The sequence below is a fragment of the Pseudophryne corroboree genome, chromosome 2 (genome assembly GCF_028390025.1).
Source record: "Pseudophryne corroboree isolate aPseCor3 chromosome 2, aPseCor3.hap2, whole genome shotgun sequence".
In the NCBI taxonomy this organism is placed as follows: domain Eukaryota; kingdom Metazoa; phylum Chordata; class Amphibia; order Anura; family Myobatrachidae; genus Pseudophryne; species Pseudophryne corroboree.
In genome coordinates, this window is record NC_086445.1 from 609,962,277 (window position 1) to 609,975,425 (window position 13,149).

At 42.0% G+C, this 13,149-nt stretch overlaps 2 protein-coding genes across 2 annotated transcripts in view; one reads left to right on the forward strand and one right to left on the reverse strand.

Moving 5' to 3' along the window:
• Positions 1-6,966, forward strand: part of C2H1orf232 (chromosome 2 C1orf232 homolog) — a 33,408-nt gene extending 26,442 nt beyond the window's left edge. The window contains exons 3-4 of the mRNA XM_063954754.1: positions 6,219-6,325; positions 6,407-6,966. Of these exons, the coding sequence (XP_063810824.1) occupies positions 6,219-6,325; positions 6,407-6,635 (336 nt within the window). The 3' untranslated portion in view covers positions 6,636-6,966. The remainder of the gene's footprint in view (positions 1-6,218; positions 6,326-6,406) is intronic.
• Positions 6,967-8,190: 1,224 nt separating this feature from the next.
• Positions 8,191-11,021, reverse strand: FAM110D (family with sequence similarity 110 member D). The gene is made up of 2 exons (XM_063954753.1): positions 10,614-11,021; positions 8,191-9,525 (listed from the first exon to the last, which is right to left on the reverse strand). Exon 2 carries the CDS (start codon positions 9,449-9,451, stop codon positions 8,330-8,332), a length of 1,122 nt encoding a protein of 373 aa, XP_063810823.1. The 5' UTR covers positions 9,452-9,525; positions 10,614-11,021; the 3' UTR covers positions 8,191-8,329.
• Between the last annotated feature and the right edge of the window lie 2,128 nt (positions 11,022-13,149).

Below are 13,149 nucleotides of genomic sequence, written 5' to 3' on the forward strand. Positions count from 1 at the left end.
ACAATGGGAGCAACTAGGTCAGAGAAAGAGTGAATAAATCTTCTATAGTAGTTTGCAAACCCTAAAAAGCGCTGAATTGCTTTTAAATTGGTGGGTTGCGCCCAACTAAGGATGGCTTGGAGCTTCTTCGGTTCCATACGGAATCCCCGAGGGGAAATAATGTACCCTAAAAAGGATACCTCCGTGACATGAAATTCACACTTCTCCAGTTTGGCATATAGGTGATTTTCACGTAATTTCTTTAGCACCTGACGCACCTGGGTAACATGTTGTTCTTCAGAGTCAGAATATATCAAAATATCGTCTAAGTAGACTACAACGAATCTTCCAAGAAATTCACGGAGCACATCATTAATGAGATCCTGGAAAACTGCCGGAGCGTTTGACAGGCCGAATGGCATAACCAGATACTCATAGTGGCCTGATTGAGTACTGAATGCCGTTTTCCACTCATCCCCTGACTTGATTCTGATGAGGTTATATGCTCCTCTAAGGTCAATTTTGGAAAAAATCACAGCCGAACGTAGCTGATCAAAGAGGACAGAGATCAGCGGCAGAGGGTAAGTATTCTTTACTGAGATTTTATTCAAAGCTCTAAAGTCAATGCAGGGTCTGAGTGAACCATCCTTCTTCTCTACGAAGAAGAAACCTGCACTTAATGGGGATTTAGATGGCCTGATAAAACCTTTCCCAAGGCTTTCTTTCACATACTCATTCATGGCCACAGTTTCAGGACCAGACAATGCATATAACCTTCCTTTAGGCAACGTGGCACCAGGAATTAGCTCAATGGCACAATCGTAAGGCCTATGGGGAGGCAGAATATCCGCATTGCCCTTGGAAAACACGTCGACAAAATCCTGATATTCCTCAGGAATGGGTGCAGGAACGGCGGCAGCTACTCGGATAGGAAGCGTAATACATTCTTTCCTACAGATGGTACCCCATTGTAAGATCTCCCCCGACTGCCAATCAATGATGGGATTATGAAAGGCCAGCCAAGGGTGACCCAGAACCACAGGAACTGCTGGACAATGAGTAAGGAAAAACTCAATCTTTTCAGAATGCAGGGCACCCACCGAGAGTAAAACAGGAGGTGTACCTAGAGAAATAACCCCATTGGACAAGGGACTCCCATCTAAACCATGCATGGTGACACACCTACCCAAGGTTAACTGAGGAATACCTAAGGCCTTGGCCCATGTTAAATCCATAAAGTTCCCTGCAGCTCCACTGTCCACAAAAGCAGAGACCGAGGAACAGAGGCTGCCAAAGGAAACTTTAGCAGGAACTAACAGTGAATTATTTGAGGAGATGAGCTGCAGACCAAAGTGAACCCCCTCACAACTCACTTGGTCAGGAAGTTTCCCGATTTGTTCGGACAACTACGGGCAAAATGTCCCTTACCTCCACAGTATAAACAAAGACCAGAATTTTGCCTCCTGGTTCTTTCTTCAGGAGACAATTTGGAGAGACCTATCTGCATAGGCTCCTCCATGTCTACAGGAATGGAAAGCACACAAGGAGAAGACCCGACAGATGCCCCTTTTTCAGCCCTCCGCTCTCTGAGCCGACGATCTATCTTAATAGAGAGCTCCATGAGTTTATCGAGAGTCTCAGGAGCGGGATACTGAAGGAGACTGTCTTTTATAGATTCAGATAAGCCGAGGCGAAACTGACTGCGCAGGGCTGGGTCATTCCATCCACAGTCGTTCGACCAACGGCGAAACTCCGTACAATAATTCTCTGCGGGATTCCTACCCTGTCTAAGAGCACGCAACTGACTCTCAGCGGAAGCCTCTCTATCAGGGTCGTCATACAATAGCCCTAAAGATTTTAAAAAGGCGTCTACAGACGATAAGGCCGGATCGTCTGTCTTTAAACCAAAAGCCCAGGTCTGAGGATCCCCCTGAAGCAGAGAAATAATAATTCCAACCCGCTGAGCCTCCGTACCTGAGGAGACTGGTCTTAAACGAAAATAAAGTTTACAAGACTCTTTAAAATTAAAAAACTGTTTTCTATCCCCAGAAAAACGGTCAGGCAGATGCATTTTTGGTTCAGGGATGACCCTCGGGGAAGTCCGTAACAGATCTTCCTGAGACCTCACCCGGAGGGACAGATCCTGAACCATCTGAGTAAGTTCTTGAATCTGACTAACTAGAAGCTGGCCAGGATTTGGCCCAATACCGGCGGGATTCATGAGGCCGACAAAATCTCCCAACTGAATAAGTGAAAAAATTAACTCCTGTTAATTTAAATTTTTTCTTTTGTCTGGCCGGTGATAATGTTATGATTCCCGTACTCCAGACCAGAAGAGATCTTATGGCAGAGGTCTGAGTACTGGGAAGATATGCTGGTTGTGGGAGCAGGAGAGCCTAGTAACCCCTGGCGCCCTAACTCCGTTGTCTCGCCCGTGTTATCAAAAATCCCTTGCGAGACTATGGTTGCTTGAGCCCATGGCAGCCGCGTTCGAAGGGCGGATTATGTCTGCCCAACCCCGATGCCCCCGCAGGTCTTAATGGGAGACAAAGGGAAATCCGAGACAGGGTGATAACAAGGGGCCCTCTGACTAAGCAACCAGGCCAGGGGTTACAAGCTAACTAACTTTAACCAAAGGTATGTGCGGACTAGCCGCCAGGGAAAAGGACAACCAAAGAACCACTGATCCGTTACTCCTATCCAGCACCGCTGGATACCAGAGTGGATCTGTGGGAGCGGAATCCTCCGCAAAAGCTCCAGAACACAAATTAACTAAATAATAAACAGTAAGCGGACAAGCCGCAACACACGGCTGAGCCGCGACTCACGAACACCACAGGATGTTAAAGGTGCTCGGTCAGACTCCAGGAATAGATGGCAAACTTCCGAGTACAGGATCTCTGAGGACAGGAACAACCGGATTGAGCAGGACTGGAAACTCTCTGTAGCAGACACAGGCAAACAGGAAGCTATCACCGGCGTCTGTAAGAAGTCCTGAGGGTGCCTTTATTCAGGAACCCTCCAATCAAGATCCAGACAGGGTAATCAATGGAAATGCCGTGCAGCTTGCATGCTGCACGGCCAGCACATAATCAGGTAATTTAGGACAGACCCAGCAACGGGGAACGCGGCTGAACGTGGCGTCCCTGTTGCTAAGGTCAGAGCGGCTCTGTGCGCCCGGCGTCTAGCGTTGCCAGGGAGCCGGCGGCTGAACGCGCACGGCGTCCCTGGTTGCTAGGCGCCGGGCCGCACCGACGAGCGGACCCCGGCGCCTAACACAGACATCAAGAGACTGACAGTCTGCAGCTGTATGGGGGCGCGGAGGGGGGCTGCGACGGCAGCCATTTCACAAAACAGAGGTGTGTAGCCTCCATTTTGTGGGGGTAACAAGGCCAGGATCTTCATCTTTCAATGGGGATCTCCTGTCCTCCTGGAAGGAGCTGCGGTAGCCGGCTTGCCTGACCTCATGGATCACTCAGCCAGCCGATTGTGTCACAAGTGATCCGATGCTGCACACTCGGATGCAGAACTGGATTGCAAATGCATGCAAGAGGAGTCTACTTATAAGAGATACTTCTTGCTGCATTACCATCTGAGAAGCAGCAGCGATGCACACTCCAACCATATCTGAATCAGGCCCAAGATGCGCATTGCATATTTAACAATCGACATTGCAGTGAGTCTTGGGTCTTAACATTTTTAATTGAATTACATGGGTACTGACAGAATGTTTAAGTAAAATCTCCCACAAATTGCATGCTATTTTAAAGTTTAAGATCACCGTATAGAACTCACAACCTGAACCAAACTAACTTCATATTATTTTTTTTATATTTGAGTTAAAAAGTGTATGCATTGCTGTGCTGAGTGTAGCAAATCATTTATTTTGTGTCCCAGATTTATTTTCAGAATCCTTATCCTTAGGATACAAGCCTCATACACATAGTTGTAACAAGACAAGGGGGAATTCAATTGACAGCAGGAAATTTTAAAAAACCTGCGGGACTGTGTTTTTCACACAGCCATGGGGTTTTGCTATTCATTTGCAGAACTGATAATGAGACACAGCGATTTCCACAGAAATCATGTCTTTTTTCACGCACCACCAGAGCAAGTCTGGTTTTTCCTAAAATCATTAATTTTAGGAAACTCACTGGGACTTGCTCTGACACCACCCCCCACCCCTTACAACTAATTTAAGCAATTGGATGTTTCCAATTAGCTTAATTAGTCAGTAATTACTCAGCTTTTGAGCCAATGTCTTCTCCTCCAGCGCTGGGATCCAGATTCCTACAGCAGCAGTGAGTATGTGAGTGTCTATGAATGTGTGTAATGTGTGTGTGTGTGTGTGTGGACCCTCCACCCATTCAGTGTAAAGATGGAGGGGAGACCACTGGGAGCCGCGCAGACCACCGGACAGATGAGTATGATTTTTTTTTTCTTGCGCTATGGAACCATTTTTTTAAATTGGAAAGGGTGGGTATCTTGAGCGTGCATACCCTCGGCAATCCAAAACTGGGCTTGAGGTACTTGAAGTTTTTTAACTCGCTAAACCTTACACCCAATTTAATTCCCCCTAAGTGTTTCATTTTGTGTCTCATTTAAAATCAGAATATTGATTTTTCAAGAATGCAGGTTCACCTAGTTTTGCATAAATAGCTGTAGTTTTATATTCTACCTATAGTAATGTACTTTGCACCCAATAAGAAGAAATGGATAGCAGCAATAAGGTGAAAAGACTTAATGTTAAACTAGATTTCCGTTTGCAAAGCAAATATGGGTGATATAACGCTAAAAGGCCTGAAACGTATCCCTGTGTGTATGAACAAACATCTTGTTTAGCATCTATCTTTTTATTTTCCATATGTATAATATGATATCCAGAAAAGAAAGAAGGGAACACTCAATCCAGCTGCAGTATTAATGTCATTGTTATGCACAAGTCACTAATAATTGCTAAGCAATACTCACCCCTCCACATGGAGATAAATGAAAAAATTGCACTCACTCTTGTGGTGATGATTTGCTATTCTTTTTGAAAGCAAAATGAGTTTATACAGACCTATACATAGCATGAGATACCAAAAGTGGGACAATATGGAAGAAAAGGGTTCAAAAAAAGAAAAAAAGGGGGGTTCCAATTATATTTAAAAGTCTAAAATTTATAAAATGTATGTGTATATATATATATATATATATATATATATATATAAACATAGAATTTGACGGCAGATAAGAACCACTTGGCCCATCTAGTCTGCCCCTTTTACTTTTTATCCTTTAGGTAATCTCAACCCTTTTTGAACCTTAATTCTTTGTAAGGATGTCACGTTCTGCATCACTGCAGATGTCAGATCACTGACAGTCACTGTCCCTGTCATATGCTTGCCACTGTCAATCAGCTATTTTTTATTTAAGGATGTGGTGGCTGATGATGCATTCGGTAATGCGGGGGGGGGGGGGGGGGGGGCAGGGGATGCAGGTTTAATAGGACAAAACATAGGCTGCATCATGTAGATTCTCAGAGCAAGCACAGGAAACCATGACTACCACAGGCAGCTGTATATCCCTCAGACTGAACCACAGATGTACAACCTTCTATTATCATATATGTAGAGTATACTGGATGCACACCACTTGCGTGACAATAACTTAGGTGAGACGGTTTTGCTGCCCGCTCAGTAATATGAATGGCCTAGTTTAGGCATTTATAATCACACTGTCTCTAAATTGCTTCTTTTATGGGTTCAACATGACCAGAAATCCCGATCAAACATTATCAGCTCAGTCTGAGACTGACACCTTGCCAGCGTGTGGGTAATGGCTGCTAGCACTAACTCATTGTATGTCAACTGTCACGCACGCACGCACACACATATTATCTATACCTCATTACCTGCAAAGAGTGAGCCCAGTAGCCTGTGGTCCTGTTGCAATGCCCCAGTGTCCTGACAGCATGTCGGGCATAAACTTCAGGTGAAGGGACCAATGCTGGCAGATAACGTAACGTCCAATAAGATGTATGTTTACTCCTGACACACAGTGGGGTTAATGACTGCACAAATATCCCACTGGACGCAACCTCAGACTTCATATACACTGTATAATATTTACCTGACGTGTAAGTTGCAAAGCAGTGTTCTCATATTTGGATATTTGTGTGTCTGCATGATTTGAGTTCCAATGATGCAGTATTTCTAAGTAATGTATGTTTACGTGCAGCATTCTAATGTCCACAGGTTCAAGGAGCTTTTGGTTGGAGAAGTGTTACTTCACTATTCACTAAAGAAGAGGAACATAGAACAGATGAAAACATTGAGCATAGACCAGAGCAAGCAGCAGAACAGTAAGTATGAATGAATCCAAGAAAGAATAAGATGAGCAGTTTTTGGTCAGTGTAGGACTAATGATCGCTGCTTTTCTGCAGATCTCCCTCTTCACACCCTCCAGACAACCTTCCACAGAAAAGTCCCTCAGCTCTTTGGGATGTGTTCTCTACTAGATGGCATCAGAGCTCTGCTGAGCACTCCGAGGCAAGAGGTGTGCTGTCTGAGCCCCCACCAGAGCAACATGAAGCTCAACAAGCAGAGGAGACACCTTTCAGGTGGAGTTTCCTCACCAGTAAACTAGCAGACCTAAGAAGCAAAAGCGACTAAAGACTACACCCTAGGGAGAACAATGGCTACAGATGGTTCCCCAAGTAACTGTGTAACAAAATTACCTGACCCCAAGGTATTATAAACAGATTCTCCAGTAATTCTGTGACATAGGCAGAGCTGAAAATTTCCGCTAGTCCATAGGCAAGTAAAATAATTATGCTCCTACGATTCACTATTCATACGTTAGTAATGGTTTCTTCTAGACTATCTCCTCTTATTTATTTTGGTTATATATATATATATATATATATATATATATACATACATATAATGGGGGGAAAAATTGTAAAGTGACTTGGGCCTGTTGCCCGAGAAACCTCAACAAGAAGAGATGAAATTATACCCTACCTTAAAGAAGAAATTTGAGCTGGAATCCAAAACACACAGTACTATGACAGCAAGGTTAGGGACAGGTTTCAATCACCAAAAAATCCTTGGGACTATGCCACCAAGGAGTCATGTCACCTGTTTTTCACCTGAACTAGCTAGGCAAATCAAAATTGCTATGGCCAAGAATGAGAAAGTGATATATTGACAGATGCTACAAAGAATTGCCTGTAATATAATTATATGAATAAAATGATTATTTAAAAAAATAAAAGAGGAGCAGGGTCTAGGGGACATTGGGGCTAATTCAGACCTGATCGCTGGGCTGCTAACTTTGCTGTCCTGTGTTCAGATAGTCGCCGTCCAAGGGGAGTGTAAATTCGCCCGGACAAGTGTGTACACCGAGCTGCAAAAATCCGGTGTGTAAAGTCTATGCACAGCCCAGGACTTACTCCTACAGTACGATAAGAACAGGCTGATCGGGGCTGGAGCTGACGTCACACATACTCCCTGAAAACGCTTGAGAATGCCTGCGTTTTTCCATACACTGCCAGTAAACGGTCAGTTACTATCCACAAATGGCCTCTCCCTGTCAATCACCTTGCGAATGCCCGTGCAATCAGAATTTTTGCACCATCCTGTTGCTGGTCGGCGATGCCTATTGTTGGCGATGCGTGTATGCATTGCAGTGCTGCACAGTCTATCGCTGATTGCTCGCGGTGCGAAAATGCACAGCAGCGATCAGATCTGAATCACCCCCATAGGCAGGAGCCGAAATAAGGAAAAGGATTCAGCAGAACAGAGATGTTGTGGTAAAAAAATACATTAGGGACGGGTGTAGAAACCCAGGGCATTGGAAAACAGGCAAAGATGAGGTGGGGAACACAGAGGAAGGGGGTAGTTGTGCATCATTACTATGTATTTGTAATATACACTACAAAACTGTTAAAAAGGCATTTCAAATACCAAACTCTGAAATTCCATTAAACATCAGTGAGCCGTGGCTATTCAGTCACTTTTTTCCATATTGCCATTTCTAAATTTTCACAATAACCGTATGTACTGTATATAATGAAGGATATTTTTGATTTAGCCACATGTTCCATTTTAAGCACATTAATCTGACTATACACTAGGACACTGTTAAAAAGACCGTAATATAAAAAGGCATGCAATAGTATATAATATAAACTTTATAGCCTTCAACTATGAATTTAATTGCAGATTTTACAGTTATTTTAAAGTAGAAAACACGTGATGGAAAAATCAGTATGATGTAGAAATGTAATCAGTTTCTTTGTATGACAGTGAAGACCTGCATAAACTTTCCATGACTTGTGAGTTGAATTGCAATATGAAATTCGTCATACAGTAGATTCCCGTGACACCTGCTTGTCTCCGTGCCCACTAATGGTTCGTGCTCGATGACAGCTGTAGATCCACTTTATAACACGGGCATTCCGCTCAATTATAGACACTGGATCCTTTTCCTCTTTCTCTTCTCCAGCAACAGTGATACCACAACTTACTCTGTCCATAGATTCCAGGCTACCCATAGGTGTGTCCTCGCCCCTTTGGTAGTTCTTAAGTAAGTTTAACAAACTGCCCTCAAGTCCACAGCTTTCAAAAAAATGTTGTACATCAGAGGAAGAAAGAGTCAACTGCTCATTGAATGAAACTTCTTCCTTGTTAGAGGAACTGTAGCCAGTTGTCTGGCACATACCGGTCACCTCTTTTCTTTGCTGTAACCTAGGTGAAACTGGTACCTCTTGATTGCAGGCCTGAGGAGCATCCTGAGAAAACCGTGCACTTCTTCTCAATAGTGGTGTCCCTTGTAGAAGACGAATCACCAGTCCTGCCTCATTATTGTTTTCCTTGCTAGTTAATGCCACATCTCGTCTTTGTCTATAAATAATAAGAGAATCAGGTCGGTTAAGTCTTCTACCACTCAACCGCCGTAAACAGTGTGGATTTGTTGTTGGGTTTCCAGTGGCTGGTGGAGGGTCACTTCCATGTTGACATGTCAGGAAACCCTGTGATTTTGGATACTTGTTGTTAGGAGTCAGTGACTGGCCTTTCTTCATTTCACTTTGACTAAGATTTGGTTTCCTTCTTAGCATACCAGGGGACAGGCTACTGCGAGGGGAGAAGGCAGTTTTTGGTTCAGATCTTTGATTTGGTGAAAAAGGGCTGGATATGGCAGCATGACTTTGATAAGAACAGTAATCTGTCTCATCATTGTGATGCGTAACATGGTCAAAGTGTCTTGTAAACAAGTGTTCAGTTTGTGAATGGGAACTACAAGGTGATGTGCTCAATTTCCTTGATAAAGATGGTGTAAAGTTAGCATTAATGACTGGGTTTTGTCTGCGATGTATCACCTGTGGAGATTTCACATATTTTGCTTTATCGGCTTCTAGGCGGTCAGATGCAGTCACCCTTCTGGTGGGTCCATGAGCAGGTGCAGGGTGAGTGACAGGTGTCATAGTAACATCAAATGAGTCATGGATTGCCAAAAAATCTTACCATGTGGCCTGTAATACAGCTGGTGGCAGTTGCACTGCATGGAATAAGAAAAAAAGAGGAACACATATTAGAGAGATGATATATAACTTTGTGGTGAGATGTTCAATAAGAGTAAAAGTGGAAATAAGTATTTGAGAAAAACAAGAAGGGAATCAGGGACAGTTGGAATAATATGAACTGTAGAGGGCATATCCAATGGAGTTTGCGGTGCGGAGAAAAGTTATTCAAGTATTCTGTATTTTTCCCACGGGGTAACAAGATTCTGTGTAAAATACAGAATCTGTGGGTTTCCCTGCACATTAAATTCCAGAGAGTGTTCTTTTAAAGTGGACTTTTCTTTGCAGCGCCTCAGTCTGCGTGGAAAAGTGCATCCTCTGGGGCTTAAAGCGCATGGTACCGGTAGCCAATAGAATCAGTCAGTGCTTACAATTAGCTGCGGGGTAAAATCCAAGGCTTATTATGTATGCCCACAGGTATAGAAAACTGAAAGTGAGATAGAATGAATTATGAATAGGCAGTATATTGGAAATTTGCATAAGGCTAAAGGAGAAATCTAATGTTCAGTATGTTACATACAGTACAGTATATACTCCGGATAAGAACAGGAGCTTTCAACAAAGCTGGAAACATACAGACACATTCCCTGCATCGTCTTCCAACCAACAACTCAGAGCTAAAAATATAGACATCTGAGACCAGCCAGAAATAGCCACAAATCTGCACAGACTACAACTCAAGTCACAAAAAGACAGACCAAAACCAGTTAATGATATATTGGAAATGACTGTCAAAAAATTGGGAAAACAAATGCAGTCAAATATGTGTTTTAGTTTAAGAACAATATTCAAACAACAGGAAACAGAGGCATAAATATAACTGAATGAGATAAACTTAAAACACATGCAACGAGTAGTCTAAACAAAACTAAAACTCTAAAATATAACATTGTTAGAGAAATGGACAAAGGACACAATACTATAGAATGAAAGAATACTGCACTGTAGGAAGTATATAAGCTGACACCTTAAGGAACATAACATTTATCTAAATAAGAACACAGTTGTATATGATCCTTTTTATAACAGTAGTATAAAATAAGGTTAGACATACTGTTCATCTCACCTCAACCAGCTGGTCTGTAGCTGTCCGCAATGTCCATGAATCACATTTTGCAACGTACAGAAGTGTGGAGCTGGATAGTCATGAGATAAAGCAAGTAAAGTGTAAGAAACGGAAAGCTTCCTTATTAGTGTGGGTGAAGACAGATGTAAGTACAGTATGGGTACGTGAGAGAGTGCAAGACATTAGGAACCGTGTCATAGTGCAATGTAAAGTGTGAATGTGTGTGTTTAACACACAAGGAAATCTCCACCCTTTCCAGACACAGTCTGCCTTCTCATCCGTTTGTTGACTGTTCTGGACATTAACTCCTCATACACCTTCCATATACTTTTCTCCAATTAGTTACCTTTTATACTCCTTTATAATAATGTTTAAATGATCATAAATAAAAAATTTAATCTACTAGTTTCAGATTTAATTTGCTCTTTAAAAAAACAAAACGAATTTGACTTGAATGATTGAATTTTCAAAGGAGTATGCAAAGCTCTCCCTTTTACCTTTTCACACAGCTACCTAATGTAAATATTCAGTTTCTATAACTTTTGTTAGATCACTGGTGAAAATATTGTTGTGCTGTTAATCATAGAAACATAGAATTTGATGGCAGATAAGAACCACTTGGCCCATCTAGTCTGCCCCTTTTTTTAATCATATTGTTACCTCAAACCTTAGTTGATCCTTATTTCTTTGTAAGGATATCCTTATTTCTATACCATGCATGTTTAAATTGCTCTGTCTTAGCCCCTACCACCTCTGATAGGAGGCTTTTTCACTTATACACTATTCTTTCTGTCAAGTATTCTTTATCAAATTGCCCCTGAACCTCCCTCCCTCCAGTCTCAGTCCATGCCCTTGTGTTCTAATACTTCTCTTCCTATGAAGAATGTCTCCCTCCTCTACTTTGTAAAACCCTTGATATATTTGAAAGTTTCTATCATGTCCCCCCTTTCCCTTCTGTGCTCCAAACTATGCAAACTGTTAAATGTAACTGTTCCCTTGTGTTGTATAATGAGTAAAAAAAAAACAAAAAAAACAAAACAAACAAACGTTGTATAAGATTGCAAACTGGACATTGCAATGAGGACTAAAGGAGGCGTGTCCAAGATCTCACATGTTGTTGTAGAAGGCCAAGGAGTTAACAGTCATTGCCTTACCAGATGATTCATGATATCCCATCCCAACTGCAGATAGCAGATGACAAAGTCTGTTTAGGGTAGGGCAAGCAGATGAATAAACACATAATAATCAGTTTACCATCTAAGAGTGTGTTTCTTCTACTGAAATGTTTATTTTTTGGCGATAATTGCAGTTTGTTTATTATAGCTTTAGCAAAATCCTACTTTTTTTGTGTTTGTCTTTCTTGTAAACATGGTGTTGACTGCAACTATTTAGCTGAATTTACACTAGAGCACTGCCTGGCTAAGTAAGCCAAATTCTGACCAAAACATTGTGTAATCTCGGTGTATAGCATTTGAGACCAATGTCTAAAGAGTCAAGAAAAAAATCTGTGAACACCTGTCTCCTTTGCAAAATGAAACAAGTAGCAACTATATAAATATATTTCCAGAAGCCTGTCAAGTTTAATAAAATGATATTCGATCATAAAGGGAAGGTGAACACTAAAAGGACTGAAATAGTTATTTCTGCATGACATTTTTGTGTTTAAAATAAGCATTTTTTTTACTTTTGTTTTGCACAAAAGAGCCTTACGTTTCCATTTGGTCGCACGTTGTGCTTATGTCACCTTATGCTTACCAAGGCGGAACGAGCTAGGTACACAATATATAATTATTTGGCTGATTTGGCAATAATCGTGTGATAGGCCTGATTTATTGTATAGTGTGGCAGCGTGATGCGTTCAGGGTTTCGACCAATGACATGCGGCAAGGGTAGACAGAGCCTTACCTGTTATACTCCAGAGTTTTCACCAAAGGTGTCTGCAGCGCGACCCACACATTGCAAGGAGGGAGGGAGGGAGTTTAGCACATATAAACATACATGCAATGTTGTATATTATATATGTGCTGGCTGCTTTACCCGGGAATCAGCAACGCCGCAGTGTTTCACTGACATGGTGCAGCACGGGACACATCACTCAGCTCGTCCACCTTCTTTAGCCAATGGAAGTCGGGGGATCTGTGCATTCTACGGCATGTCAGTGAAACACAGCAGTGCTGCTGATCCCGGGTAAGGCAACCAGCACATATATGTGACATAAACATTTAATGTATGTTTCTATGTGCCGACAAGCTCCCCACTGCAATGTGTGGTTAGCGCTGTAGCCTCCCCTGGTTTAGACTATACATTTTTTTTTAGAATAATACAAAGAAGATATTTAGAACTTATAAATATCATCTTTGTATAATTAATATAATATTTGTATTATTCTAATAATTTTTATAGTTAAAAAATCACCACATCATATTTAAGTGTGTGTATGTCTGACCCTGATACTAGCCAGTGCCAGAACTACACATTTTAGCGCTGTGTGCAAGAAATATCATCGGCGCGCCCCCCCCCATTCATATTTTGAATA